At 48.3% G+C, this 15,189-nt stretch overlaps 1 protein-coding gene across 1 annotated transcript in view; it reads left to right on the top strand.

Moving 5' to 3' along the window:
• LOC114050421 (E3 ubiquitin-protein ligase TRIM71-like) overlaps window positions 1–15,189 on the top strand; it is an 83,206-nt gene that overhangs the window by 59,308 nt on the left and 8,709 nt on the right. The window contains exon 5 of the mRNA XM_027872071.1: window positions 11,204–11,371. Coding sequence (XP_027727872.1) covers window positions 11,204–11,371 — 168 coding nt within the window. The remainder of the gene's footprint in view (window positions 1–11,203; window positions 11,372–15,189) is intronic.

The following is a 15,189-nucleotide window of genomic DNA, read 5'->3' as shown; positions in this document are numbered from 1 at the left end:
CCCCCCCCCCCCGCCCCATGCATTCAGTTCTTGAAGTTGTTTCTGTTCCGTAAAGTTGAGATTTTAGATTCAGATGTGTGTTGGTTACGTGACCAGTGGCAGATCAAGAACTTGGGTGGTACAGCTTGGGTCCACTCTCTGCTGCCTACCAGCTGCCAGAGTCCAGGGCTAGCCTGGCCCTGTGGGAGCAGGTTTATCAAAGCCACATTGGGACTGTCCCATGGTCCTCTAGTCCTTTTTTTGTCTATTCTTTCTATAATAGCAGTAAACATTTATATAGCTCCTGCTGTGGGCAAGGCACTGTACTAAGTAATGATTTCTCAAGCGATCGTTACAACTACCTGGGAGGTGCTGTTATTACCCCATTTTACATTTGAGGAAACTGAGGCAGACAGGTTGACTTGTCCAGGGTCATAGAACTCTTTAGTGTCTGGGCCTGGAGTTGAGTTCAGGTGTTCCTGGTCCAGGCTAGCACTTTGTGTACCACATTGCGCCTCCCTTCCTTCTGGTTGGCATTGGCCTCAATTGGTTCTCACTGATTTTTTTTTTTTTAATTGATGATATTTTCAGCAGTCATCTGCTTCTATAGGTAGTGTTATGTGATAGGAGGAACATTGCTTTTGGAGCCCTTTGGTTTGATCCTGGGTTCCAGTGCAGTTTCAAATCCTTCAGATTGCTGACTTGGTACTGTCTCATGCTGCTGACTCATTGAGCTTGTGGGCCACTAAGACCTCCCCATCGTTTTCAGTTGAGTCCTTTAGCCATGCCTCCCAATCTTGTACTTGAGCAGTTGGTTTTTGGAGCCCATGCTTAGCCTGACGGGGCTCTTCTTGGGTGCTATTTATAACTTTTATAAGCATGACATTTGTCCAGTTTTCTAAATAACTGATGACCCCTGGGGAGTCAAGTTGACACCACGCCATTCACAATTGGCCACTGGACCAGTCTCAGATCCCAAGTGCTATCATCTAAGCTTCATCATCAGTGTTGTTCAGTCATTTTCCCGTGGTGTCCAACACTTCATGACCCCACATGACACGGTGAAGTGACTTGCTCAGGGTCACACAGCTAGTCTGAGTCTAAGGCTGGATCTGAATTTGGGTCTTCATGACTCCAGACCTGGTGCTCTAGCCACTGTATGGCTTGGGCCTTATCAAAGGCTTGTTTCCAAACTCTGGGTGATGCCCCAGCATTCTCATCTTCCCCAGAGGGAGCTGTGTCTCTGGCTCGATGTGAGTGTGCTGGCTATTTCCCATGGGGTTCCACTCTACCCTCTTCCTCCGTGGGAAGGTGACTGACCTTGTTTTAGGGACTTCTGTTCATGTATTAAGTTGTGGCCATTGAAGTTCCTTCCAGGGTGAGATTTTGTTTCTGGTGCCCCCGAGGCATCATGATGGTGGCCCAGTAGAGAGGCTGAGGGCAGTCTGGTCATAATTCTAGAGGAGAGTGAAGAAGCCTTTACTCATTCTTTTCATGGGCTAAGCCCCAAACCAAAGACAGTCCTTGCCCTCCAGAAGCTTTATGTTTTGATGGTGGAAGACCACCTGAAACTCAGAATGGCCGCCAGGGCCTGGTGTTCTGGTGTGAGAAGTCACAGGAGGGAGGGAGGAGCCCCAGGAGCATAGAATGACACCCCACCCAGCCTCCAGAGCAGCTGAATGTGATTAAGGCTCCAGAGCTGGGTGGGGGCAGGGGCAAAGGTGCTGTGATGGTCTCTTAAATCTCTTATTTCAGTTGGGGAGAGAAAGACGAAGATAGAAGAAATAATGATTGAGAAATGCAAGACAACCTCTTGATGCTAAATGTCTGGCACAGGCCGGTAAGAGGAAGGGCAAGGTCATTGAGGGGGCTGAAGATTTGGGTGGAGGAGGAGGGCCTTGATGAGCCTCCAGTCTGTGTTCAAAGATTATCCTGACAGGGTTAGAAATGAAGTGATTAAAATTGGATATTATGGGTGGGGAAGGTAAGCATTTATGTAGCACCTACTGTGCACACCATGGTAAGTGCCTTTTACAAGTCATATTTCATTTGATGTGGAAGGAAACCGGCAGCTAGGACAGCCATTGCCTGAAAATGCTTCTGCTTGTAGGTTTGGCTTTTTGGGGGGGGGGGGGGAGAGGACATGTTGGAAAAAGGGGAAAAGAAAGTCTACCACATCTGACAGTCTCTAGCTGTGTGGCCGTGGGTATGTCATGTTACCTCATCTATGAAATGGGACTGATCATTTCCGCTTCCACGTGAGGCCGTTGTGAAGCTTGGGTACCATTCTAGCTAGAATGTGCTTTGTGAGCCCTGCTGGACTGGATATAAAAGCTAGCCAGGTTATTATTCAAAGATGACTTGGGTTAAAGGCTTCTGGGGCTGGGCTCTGGTTCAGGGCTTCCTTTTAAGCTGGGGCCCCAGAAATCTGTTGTTTTTAAAATTTTGATCACTATTAATATATTATAGCATACTTGTTTTCCTTTGTAATCCTCTGTATTTTATTTTGTGCATTTAAAAAACATTCTGAGAGGGGGTCGAGGACTCAAAAGAGGCTAAGATCCTGTGGTAACTCCTTTCTTTCCCCGCTTCATTTGACCTCTATTGATCAGCCTTTGTCCTCCCCCCACACCTTTCCTGTTCTGGTCTTCGGTATAAGTCTACCTCTTTTCTCTCCCACCCCCCCCCCCCCCCCCCAGCATTCCCCTCTGCCTTCCTCCTTGCCAACTCCTAACCTCTGCTGGGCCTGTGGATCCCCTTTCTCCAGTAACAAACATCTGGCTTCACTTTGGGTGCCCCCCACTCAAGGCAGTGCCCCTGCAGTCTCTCTGGCCTTGGGAGGTTACTGGGATTATTGTTTCCGTCTTCTAGGTTGGTATGCCTCCCCAGCTCTACTTCTAAGGGCCTTGAAGGCGGGCACCTCCCCTGTGTTTATAACCTTGGGGCTCCCTTGGGTGCTGTCCAAAGGAAGGGCAGACGGCCTGGGGTGTGATGGGGAGGCCCAGTCTTAACAATAAAAATAACCTTTGCCTCTATATATAAACTTGTTCTCTCTCTCTCTCTCTGACTTGTAAAAGGCCCTTAGCATAGTGCCAGGTATGGTGCTACATAAATGCTTCCCTCCCCTGCCCATAATAATCCAACTTCATTCCCCCTTCCCACTGCTCATCTCCCCTCATCTCTGACCCACTGCTTCTGGTCATTGTTTGTGCTTTCTGAGGCTGCCTTTTTATTGGTCTTGTTTGTTTGCAGTTGGGGGCACTGATATCAACCTCAAAGAGAAAAGGGGGCCACCAATCTGGATAGAAGGATCCCTGTGGACTGCACGTTGACTTAGTTTTTAAAATGTCACATTCCAATCCTGACTTTTATTGTCTGTGTGGCATTGGGCACATCACTGGGCCTCAGTTTCCTCCTGTGTAAAATGAGGATTAGATGGAAAGCTAAGAGGCCTTCCAGCTCTGGACCCCATGGTTCTATTCATCTCTGCAATGGGTAGCTACCTTATCTGGGCTCCATTCAGGGGAATTTCTCATGATCAGATTCTTTGTTCCTTTTGTTTTAGGGGCTCAGTATCTGCATCCATGGACATTTCTTTTTTCTTTTAAAAATTTAATTTTTTCTCCAACTACATGTAAAAACTATTTTTAACATTCATTTTTTTTAAAAAGTTTTTCAGTTCCAAATGATCTACCTTCCTTCTTCCTGAGATGGTAAGCAATCTGTGCAATCATGTCAAAAACACTTCCAGATTAGTCATTTTGTAGAAGAAAACTTGACAGGAAAGAAAGAGTATGCTTTGGTCTGTATTCAGACAATACCAGTTTTTTCTCTGGAGGTGGATAGCATTTTTCATTATGAGCCCTTTGAGATTATATTGCTGAGAATAGCTAAGTCATTCGCAGTTGATTATTGTACAGTGTTATTGTTACTATGTACAGTGTTCTCCTGGTTCTGCCGATTTCGCTCTGTATCAGTTCACGTAAGTCTAGGTTTTTCTGAAATCATCCTGCTCATCATTTTAGTAGTATTCCACCACACTCATACTACATCTTGTTCAGCCATTCCCCAACTGATGGGGCATCCCCTCCATTTCCAATTCTTAGCCACCACAAAAAGAGCTGCTATAAATATTTGTGCATATATAGGTCCTTTTCTCCTTGAACATTGCTGTTTGTGCCTAGCGACTTCTTTAGGGTTTTAATGGTGAGAGAGAGAGAGAGAGTGTGAGAGAGTGAGAGTGACAGTGTGTTTTCTGGCAAAAAGACATTGTGCCTTTTGACAGATTTTTTTCAAGATTAATTGTCTTTAAAAATACACCTCAATGGTTTTCTTCCTCTGATGAGACCAGTTAAGGCAGCCATCAGTTTGAGAACTGAAGTTAATAACAGACATAACCACTGATTTACTGCCACTTGAGAAGAAGTTTTCATAAACGTGAGGCCCACGTGGACATGGAGGACACGGTGCATCCGTTTTCTCCATCAGCCTTCCTGCTAGAATTTATGAGTAAGCTAGGTGTGTCCAGGACACTGGAGCTGCTTTGGGGTCATACTTCCCCTGGAGAGGGCACGAAGAAGAGAAGAGAGGGAAGGTAAGCTAGGCAGGGAGCTGTGCTAGGCAACATCCAGGGCAGAACTTGCTCTTTGAAGCTTTTAAAGACAGTTTGCTTTGTTTTTGTTTTTTGTTTTTTGTTTTTTTGGTGCCTTTTTGTACCCCAATCCTTTCCCCATTAGGCCCTCTCTCCTGGTTACAGAAACGCCATGGACCAATGACACTGCTCCCCGCCAGTCCCCAGTGCCGCCTCCGCTAAGCCGAGGGACGTGTCTTTTGTCATCAGTTTCCCTGAGAAGAGATGGGTCATTGCGGTTAGATAGAAAGTCGAGAGTCGTCACGGATATTACTCTGGTTCTGCTTTCTTTGCTCATGTCATTTTGTACATGTCTTCCCACATTTCTCCACATTTCTAACCGTCTTCGGGTTCGCTGCTGAGCCGTGATACTGCGTTACGTTCCCATACCACCGTTTGGTCCGCCATTCCCTGAACTGATGGGTTCCAGGTTTCTGTCACCACAGATCATTCCACTCTAAATATCTGAGCATATGTGGGACCTTCCTGTCAATCTTTGGCCTCCTTGACTTATGTGCGCAGTAACAGGATTTCTGGATCAAAGGTATCAACAATGTAGTCAGTTTTCTAACAGAATTGCAAATTGTTTTGCTGGCACTTGGTTGGACCCAATTCCCAGCTCCACCAATAAGGTATTAGTGTGCTTGTCTTCCCATCTGCCCTCCGGCATCACTTTGTGAGGTTTGAGGCCATACACAGAGTTGGTTTAGTTTGCATTTTTCTTATTAGTTATTTGGACAGTCTTTCATGTGGCTCATAGTTTGTAATTCTGCTTTTGAGAACAGTCCCTAAATTAGTTGGGGCCCTTCTTTCTGTTCATTTATTTACATCCCTTGAAAACGTCTTCCCCATACAAAAAGTGGAACCCCCGCACCATACAAAGAGACCCCAGAGATGCCCTCTGCATTCCATAGCCTTTGTCTGTGGCTGAGTTTGGGGAAATTTGGGGAAAGGCAGAAAGGTGGGTGGGAGGATAAGCCAGGCAGGGAGGCCAGGAGTGGTGGCTAGTGACCATGCGGGAATTGTCATTCACTCAGGTCAGAGTTTAACCCCTGGTCTATTCATCAGCTACCGGCTGATTGTTGCTGGATCCCAGGGGAAGGTCCTAAACCTCTGCCCAGCGCCTGCCTCCCTTTGAAAGTAGCCAGGACTCTTCCTGAAAAAAAAAAAGGGGGGGGGGGAGCTGAAAGATACCCAGGAATTCCTGCTGTTGTCAAATGTTTTTACAGTGGGCTGGAGAGCCTTTCCTGAAGTCATCGGGTTTACGCCTTGCCCATCGTATTTCTTGTTGCTAGAGCTGTGAAATGGGAATGGCCAGGAGATGTGGGCCACTGCCTCCCCCTCCCCCATGCCCAACAAGGAAGTAGGTTTTGTTTGACTTTCTTAGAATGCTCTTCTGATAAATCAAAGATGAATGACAGTACGGGCTTACCTTGGGGTGGATTGTTCTGTGGTCAGCTTTGGAAAAATAGGCGGGGGCGGGGGAGAGATTGGGGGATAAGGGGTTATGTGATGGGGGTAAGGTATAGTAGAAGGAAGGGAAGGAAGACTATCATAGGAAATATATTTATAATGAATTCCTTAACCTTAGAAATGGAAAATGAATGAGTTTGGGGAGTTTCTCCCATTCTGAACTATAAATGAAGTCCTTACAAATTTTCTCCCCCCCAGCATTATTGTATCTTGCTAGCTGGATAGATGATGACAATGACCTGGTCTAACCTTCTCCTTGGCTATTTCAAGGACATGAGCTGCCAGGCAGGTGAGTCACCATCTGAGATCAGATGGGCCTCCATTGGGGGTCTCCTGCCCCAGATTTAGTGCTTTTTTAACAGCGCCACAGAGTTGAACGCTCTGTTTATATCCCCATCTATGCTTTTTTTCTTTTGTGAATGTAGAAAAAACTTTTATTGATGTTTTCTTCTTTTTTGGGGGGGAGGGGGACAAGGACAGGCTGGGACTGTCACTATCCACTGACCTACCTTCTCTCCCTCCATGTAATAAATCTGTATAGAGCAGAAAAATGAGTGAATCCATTGGCCAAGTCTGCAAATGGCCCTTCTCCATCTGTGCCTTGGTTTCCCTCACCTGTCTGCCAGCAGAGGAGATACATGCTTCTTCCTTCTTTGGAGGTCCTGGTTGGTTGCTGCTTTGGTCAGAGTTCTGAAGGCTTTTCTTCTCATGTTAGCACAGTGCCTGGCACGTAGTAGGTGCTTAATGCATTTATTGAATTAAATTGAATTGAACATTACTATTGTTCTGGTTCTGCTCATTTAACTCTGCATCAGTTCAAACAGATCCCTCCATGTTTCTCTGAACCCGTCGCATTCATTTGCTGTGGCACAGTAAAATTCCTCTTCCTATACAACCATTTGCTCAGCCATCCCCCAGTTGTTGGGCATGCAGTTTGTTTCCATTTCTTTGTTACAACAAAAAATGCTGCCATGACCACTTTGGAGGACTGGAAACTTTCCCCCTCTCTTCTTCACTTCCTTGGGGTGGCACGTGTTATTTTTCCCGGAGCCGGTAAGGTGCTGAGTGAGTGATTGGGATGGTGGGGGACACCTGGAATTCATGAACCTTCTCCCCTTCCTCCTGATAGCCTGCACCCCATTACATTTAGTCTAGAGTTAGCCAGATGTCCCAGAAGGGGGATCCCTTGGCAGGAGAATTCCTTCCACGCAGGGGAGATCTTGGGGATGGTCTAGTCCCAGCTCCTCCCTTACTTGGAAGACGAGGAGCCTGAGTCCCAGAGTGACTTAGCTGAGCACACACAGCTTGGATTCCAAGTGGCTTTGGGTTGAGTGCTTGCTCACTCCACTTCCTGAAGTGGAGACTCACTGGACAGTGGCCCATGGGTCATCCAAAAACGGAAGAGGTCTAATTTGGCTGATTCGTGTGCATAGTCAATATTGTGATTTTAATTTTCCTTCAGATTTTTGAAAAATTACCATTTTCATAGGCTCATCGATTTAGCATGAGAAGAGACTCTGAGAGGTCCTCATTTTCCAGAGGACGTGCCTCCCCCAGAGTCACACAGGCAGTAGATGTCAGAGGTAGGATGGGAACAGCGGATCTTACTGAATTGCATTTCGGCCAGTCCCCAAAGTCTTGAGGTTGTTGTAGGATTGTGGTGGTGGTACCCCCAAAGAGTTTTCCTCTGCTGGGAGAATGGGCGTGGGAGGCTTGTATCCTGGGGAATTTGTTCCGTCTGTGTCTGTTGGGTACTGGGGTTGCTTGGAGACTGTCCTGGGACAAGTCATTCTTCCCGTTTATGAAGGACCTACTGAGTGCCCAGGGAGCACTTACGTGGGGAAAGAACATTTACACAGAGAAGGAAATTATTTGGGGGAGCACAAGAGGAGAGGATTGGCGGAGCTGGCGTTCGTAGGAGGGGGAGAGCGAGCATTCCATTGGGTTGGTTGGAATGTGTGAGGGGCAGAAATGTGAAGTTGAGGCAGGAAGGAGATTTTGGAGCCTGATGGGGAAAAGCTTTCAATGCTCATCAGAAGGGGATCTTTTTCAGGGAAAGAAATTGTGTTTCTTTTTATTTTCCGCGGTTCTCCTCCGGTAGAGACCATGGTGTCATGGGAAGAGCAGGGGCATGGACCAGGCAGGAAGAGGAAGCTGGGCTCCGTCTGACTAGTCCCAGGGAACTCGGGAGCACAGTGGATGAAGCCCCGGGAGTCGGGAAGACCCGAGTTTGAATTCTGTCGCAGACACCAACTTCGTTGCCTTTCTTTTCCCTGCCTTGGTTTCCTCATCTATAAAATGGGGATAAGAGTAATAGTTGCCTCCCATGTTTGCTGGGAGGATCAGACAAGGTGATGTTTGTAAGTCATGTCAGTGCTTGCTCTCATTTATCTGTTTGTCAGGGATCTTTGGCTTTTGTCTGACAGAGAGACCTGGTGAGCCATGCCAGTTCCCACGGGGCGAGAGCAGCATGTTTGCATCCCAGATTGCCCCGTGCCGGCAGCTTCCAACTTGGCGATTCTGTGGTTGGGGGAGGGGAAATAGGAAAAGATTGCTCAGGTTTGTTCTTCTGCCTGAAGAGAACCCAGCTAACCTTAGCAGGGCAGAGCTCGGCCTCTGAGTAGGCCGTCCCCCCACGGGTGTTTGCTCCTTCTTCCTGTGGACGTCAAGGGGGAGGGAAGGAGCTCTGGTCCAGGAGCCTGAGGATTCCGATTTCCCAAGTGGGTGCTCTGCGAGGCGGAGGAGCCCTGAGTGCCTTTTCAGCAAGGTTAGGGGTTCACTGTTCCGAGTTCCAGATGTTCTGGTCTTGTTGTTCAGCTTTTAAAGACGTAAACACGTCTGTAAAGTTATCTGCTCGCTCGCTACTTTTGGGCCCTCGGTCTGCGTGGGGAGTGGGAGCACAGCGGGGCTTTCCAACCTGGAGCCAGTGAACTTGGTTTTGTATATTTTAACAACTCTCTTTAAGTAGAATTGGTTTTCTTTGTAGTTCTGTGTATTTGATTTTATGCATTTTAAAAATACCGTTATGAGGAGAGGCTCGGGGAATCCATGACCCTATGAAGGTTCAGCACCCTGGACCAGAGTCTCCCTAAGGTGCCTTCTGCCGCCGATTCTGGGGACCTGTGCTTGCATAGGACAGCTATAGAGCCAGGTCCCCACCACCTGGTGGCAGCATCCCCTTAATAGCAGGAAATGGTTCTAAAAGGGAAAACTGCCTCTGGTGGCCAGGCCAGGGCAGGCGGACACCACACGAAGTACCTGGACCCCAGGATTTGAAGCACAGCATCCTGAGTTGCACCCATGGCCTTGCTGTTGCTAGTTGTGTGACCTTGGATGAGTCATGCAGCCATCCTTGCCTCAGTTTCTCCTTGGGTATAAGAGGATAGGGCAATTGTATCATGATGGTGGTGTTGATGATGATAGCCGACCTTAATTTATTGACTTTAGGTTTACAGAGTGCTTGCTTGCATATGCGGTTGTAAGACACGATTAATATCCCCATTTTACAGATGACCTCAGAAGGGGGATGTAAAACTCTAGGGAGGGGTCCCCTCAAAGAGTCTTTGGATGGCTGCATGTAAAGCACTAGAACTAGGACAGTATACCAAGGCGAGTTGCTATTATTATTTATTAATTTTGTTAGAACAGCTAGGTGGCCCAGTGGATAGAGCACTGGACCTGGAGTCAGGAAGACCCGAGTTCAAATGTGGCCTCAGACACTTATTAACTATGTGATCCTGGGCAAGTCGCTTAATCCTGTTTGCCTTAGTTTCCTTATCTGTAAAATATGCTGGAAAAGAAAATGGCAAACTACTCTAGTATCTCTGCCAAGAAAGCCCCAAAATAGGCTCTTGAAGAGTCGAAAATGAGTGAAATGACTGAAGAACAATTAATTTTGTTACTTTCTTCATCTTATTTGATGGCATTGAGCTAAAAATGGTCCTGGGTCTAGTTGTTATTTAATGCTCTGCAGTCTCCTGCTTAGCTGGATAAACTGAGCAGTTTTTCTAGTTGTGTAAAAGGTTTGGGATGTAAAAGGATCTCTCATGAGAGACTGGAGAAAGCATCCAGTGAAGATGGGGGCCAATCCCAATGGCATGGCTGCATTTTCCCACCTCCTGTTCTCCATCGAATTCATGTTCTGTCTAAGCACTTGGGAACACCAGTTTGGTCTGAGTGAGGACTGATTTCTGTTCATTTTATTGGTTGAAATCCTCAAGATATCTGGGGTCTGTAATTGCAGCGTGGTGGGGGAGGAAGCTTCTGGCCAGCACCTTCAGTCATTGGATTGACATGGACCTGAGGCAGTTCTAATCTGACTTACTACAGAACAGAATTTGCTGTCAGATGTTAGACTTTGTCGAAAAGGGGCCTCCCCATTGGCACATTCATCTCTAATCTCAGGCCACACAGTTGGATCTCTCTTTTAGGGGGCAGGTGTGGAATGAAAATAAGTCCCCTCTAAGCATTCTGTTCCGAGAAGCATTTCAGCATTGGCTGACTTCCAGGTGAGACGCCTAAAAGTTCACTCCCTTGGCTGGCCGCCCTTTGTTTGGCCCTGCCTGCTCCCAGGCGGCGGCTTTGGACTTTGCTTTCCCCTCACCAGATGGGAGTGGTAACAAGCATTTGTGTGAAGAATGATTGTGGCAGCTTTTACCCTGGCCTCCTGGCCGGCAACACGGCCCGTCCTAGACTGAAGCCACCGATATCCTGTCCCAGAGTAAAGCTCTTTTCTGAGTCATCGATAGTCTCCGGTGTGGTAATATCCCCAACGTTTCTAGAGGGCCCCCAGGGGCTCCCCAAGTGCTGTTGTCATAGCGAGGAGCCTCATGAATGAGGTAGTGTAGGTAAGCTTGTGTTATTCTCTCTGTTTCACGGAGGAAGAGACTGAGGTTCAGAGAAGTTAGTGACCTTCCCCAGGTCACACATTCTTCACTTTGGACCAGGGCATCTTTCTTCGTCTCTGCCTCTGGAGGGCTTGTAATCCTTTCTCCAGGATAAGGGAGGGATGGCTGAGAACATCCAGGAGCCATTGCCCAGAGATCGCCCTGTTCCTGGAGGCTTTGTTTGGACCTCCCGCGGATGCCTCTCTCACGGCCTTTCCCCCATCTTGGCTTGTAGGTGCTGCATTTCTACTGTGATACCTGCTCTGTTCCCATCTGCCGAGAGTGCACCATGGGGCGCCATGTTGGCCATAGCTTTATCTACCTCCAGGATGCCCTCCAAGACTCTCGAACCCTCACCATTCAGCTGCTGGCCGATGTTCAGCAAGGCCGCCAGGCCATTCAGGTAAGTCATCTGTGATGTTTGCTCTTGGGCCAAGGTCATCGTGCAGCTCTGGCTTTTAAATTGATGCCCTGGGTTCAAATCCCATTGCCGATAACTTAATCCACTGTGTGATCTCACTCGGGCTCTCTGGGCCTCGTCTGTCCTCATCTGTTAAGTGAATTTAGAGTAGGGGGCCCAAGGCCCTCCCAACTTTCTCCCGGGCACCTGGGTCCACACTTCACATCACCCCAACTGATCTTTCCCCCATGTGGGACAAGCTCTTGGGGCCTCTGTGTTCTAGTTCCTGAGCTTTCATGATTGCTGCCCCCGTTTTAGAGGCTTACAGCCAGGCCCTCTGGCCTTGAGGGTCTGACCCATACAGCATACTGTTGTTTAGTTGACTATTTTTAAACTTACTTAAAAAAAGGAGGTGAGAGCTCAGCTTTGGCCGTGGTGGGCTTCCTGTGATGTTGCGATGTTCTGAACCCGTGATTCTGTTGACTATGCCTGGCACGCGGTTAGGTGCTCAGTTAGGATTTGCTTGGGGCACCAAAGTCCGTGACTTACCTAGGGTCACACAGTCAGTAAATCTTTGAGGTGAGACTTGAACCCAGGCCCTCCCCCCAAGCGATCTCTCCACTGTGCTGGACCAGCTGCTAGCTCTGGGCAGAAACATTTGATTTTAAAAGTTAGAGACAAGATGTCAACATAAGGGAACTGAAATCTTGCTTTTCCAAAAGACAAAGAATCCATAAGACACCTTCCTTCTGTTTAGTATTTCTTCTTTCCTTTTCCTACTGTCTTGTCTTTGGACCCAGCAGACCTCCCCGTGAACAGACACCCCAACCTCCCGAGAGTGGCTTCAGCTGACATTGGGTGTCACTTTCCACTTTGGTGGCTCGCCCTTCCTTAGTCAACAGGCGTTCATTGTTAAGCACCTACTGTGTGCCAGGGCTTTTAAAACTGGAACACTTTGGTCATGATCTGCACCGAGTTTGTGGGAGTGGGTCTCCCGTCACGTCACCCCAGCAATATAAGCCTCTCCCTCTCCCGTATTATCCTCTAGGCTTTCTTCCTGCCCTTCCCATTCAATGGGGGAGTGACCAATGGGCCAGAGGAAATTTGGGGGTTTGAGATCTCACTTTCTATTAACAAGTAATCAGAGTTGTTTACAGATGATTGATTCCTGTCTCACCGATTTAAGGCCCTTGTTTCCAATTAAGTGGGCCGGGCCGGGAATGCTCAGTTTTCCACCGTTCGCTTCTGTACGGATCACACAGTTGGCTGCCAAATGTGGGCTGGCTTTTAATTGGAATGACTTGAATAAAGCAGTTATTATAGTTTTCCTAAAATGGGCTAATCCTCCCCCTCCCTCGGCCCAGGGCCCACTTACCGGGGGATGGCGGCTTGTGGTGCAGCTCTGGCGGAGGTCCCCAGTGTAGAGCCACGTCCTCAGCTGCTGCTGATTGACAAGATGGGGTAGTTTGAGAAACATTCGGTAGCCTGGAAAGTGAGATCTGGGGAGGAGCTGAGATGGTGGCCACACTGAGAAGAGGGGCCATTTGGAATGTCCTTCCCCTCTGGCTGCACCATCACATTTCCATGAAGTCAGTGTTGTTATCTGGCCCCCGCAGGGTCCTCCCCCCCCCTTTTTTTTAAGTCTTGCCTGACTTGGGTCATTTTCTCTAATCCACATTCACCACTTCTGCTCATGTTTTCATTTGCCCTGAAAGCTAGAAGGAGCCCTCTGGAGACATTGGCCTAACGCCTCTTATTCTTCAGGCAGGTAGCAGCCATGTAGGTGAGGGCTGGAGCTCAAGTAGCCTGCCCAGGGTTTCCCAGCTCACATGTAGGGAGGCAAGAAGGAAAACAATACCAGGGCTCCAGCGTGAGACACGTCGGCTACCCTCTGTGTCCTCTGGCCCCAGCCCAGCTCGGGGAAGGGTGAAGGGGGTGGGAGCCCTGGATTGAGATCTCATGGTGGGGTGGCATGGCCATCTGGGGCCCGACTCCCATACAGAGCCCGGCCTGGTGGCCTGGCACCGTCGCCCCCACACAGCCCCAACTTTTATTTAGAAATTTCTGGCAGTGGTTTTTACTCCAGAATTTCCTTCTGGCCAGCAGCATCCTCTCTGTCTTTGGGCAGAACCAGCTACTCCCTGGACAGTTTTGCCAGGAGTGTTAGGTGGCACTGATGCTTTTAAAAAAAAAAAGTGAGGGAGATTCCCTGGAGATTTGGGGATGATGGATCTTAGAATTGGGAAGCTGTTTTCATGAGTATTAGATACCACCTGAGAGACAGTGGTGCAGTTGTTCGAGGACCAGCTATTCAGGCTGAAAGACCTGAGTTCAGGGACCCCTTCTGGCTCTTATTAGTTGTATATGAGTCATCTGTGCTCTCTGTCTCAGTTTCCTTTTCTGTAAAATGGGAATGATAATAGTAGCTATCTTGCCCACTTTGTTATGAGGATCAGATGAGATCCTCTTTGTAAAGTGCTTTGCTAGGTTTAAAGGTAGGTCACCTCAAAGGCTTGTTTGTCCTAGAGCCCCAACCTCCTTCCCCCCTCCAAGGTACACCTGGCCTGAAATCCTAGTGAAGTGCCCATCCTGATCCTCTCCCAGACTCAAGAGGGTAAGGGGAAGGACTGTTGTCTGGGCCATGGGGCAGAGTGCCCGGGTTCCAGTTCAGGAGAACCAGGCCCTGGCCTGTTAACGGGGCTCCTTGCTCAGGATCTGAGTTGAGGGAAGGAAAGTGTACACAGCCCCGACCCCACGACCCACCCTTCCTCCCAGCCCTAGAGACAATTGGGGGTGAGGGGCTGAAGCTCCTGAAAATCCTTTCTGGCCTAACCAGTTTCTTTCCTGTGGGAGCTCAAGGTAACATTTGCTATGGGTAGGAGTCAATTTAGTGCAGAGTGGTTTGCTGTGTGACTTCGAAGGACTTGGTCCCTCTGGACTGCCACATCACCAAAGGGAGACCTTTTTAGCCCCATGAAATAGGAAAGAAATCGAGTAATTGCTGTGGGAGAAAGGCCTTTGAGCAACTCCACACCCGCTCCCCCCAGCTCCCCTCCCCAGCCTTTGAGTTCATCATGCAGGAATTCAAAAGTATTTATTGCTTGCTTGCTGTGTACAACAGTTGATGACTATTTATTAGGTGCCTGCTATGTGCTGGGCATTGGCCCCGGCGCTGGGGACACAAAGACACATCCAAAACGGTCAAAGAAGCTTGTGCTATTAAGGAGACAGGTCCCCAGGGGAGCAGGAGTTGGGACTGCAGGTTTTGGCTACATGAGGTCTGTATGGAGGGGGTGCCAGCCTGGAGTCAGGAAAACCTGAGTTCACATCCAGACACTTACCAGTTGTGTGACCCAGGGCAGCTTACCTAACCCGCTTGTCTCAGTTTCCTCATCTGTAAAATGGGAATAACAGTGGCACCGTCCTGCCAGAGTTGTTATGAGAATCAAATGAGATGACATTTTTAAAGTACTTAGTACCATGCCTGGCACACAGTCAGGGTTAAATAAACGTTAATTTTTGTTGTTGTTATTTATACTCATTGTGTGTGTCCAAGCAAGTCTGTGTGCTGGATCACAAAGCCGTAACTAAGGCAAGGTGGCTGGTGCTTTGCTCCAGGTTGCCAAAGAGCCTCTGCTTTCCATCCACTTGGTTTCTCATAGGTACCTATGGCTGTGCCTATCTCCCTCATCTGACTGTCCACCCCATGAGGGCAGGCCCTTCTTTGCCTCCCCAGCTTTTAGCGTGGTACTGGGCACGTAATACGATCTTAATAAATGCTTCTGGACTGACTATTAGCTGCCCTGCTTCAGGTTTATAGA

The sequence above is a fragment of the Vombatus ursinus genome, unplaced genomic scaffold, assembly GCF_900497805.2.
Source record: "Vombatus ursinus unplaced genomic scaffold, bare-nosed wombat genome assembly UNPS02014799.1, whole genome shotgun sequence".
In the NCBI taxonomy this organism is placed as follows: Eukaryota; Metazoa; Chordata; class Mammalia; order Diprotodontia; family Vombatidae; genus Vombatus; species Vombatus ursinus.
Note: the sequence above shows the minus strand (reverse complement) of the source record. Positions and strands in the feature narration are given on the sequence as shown.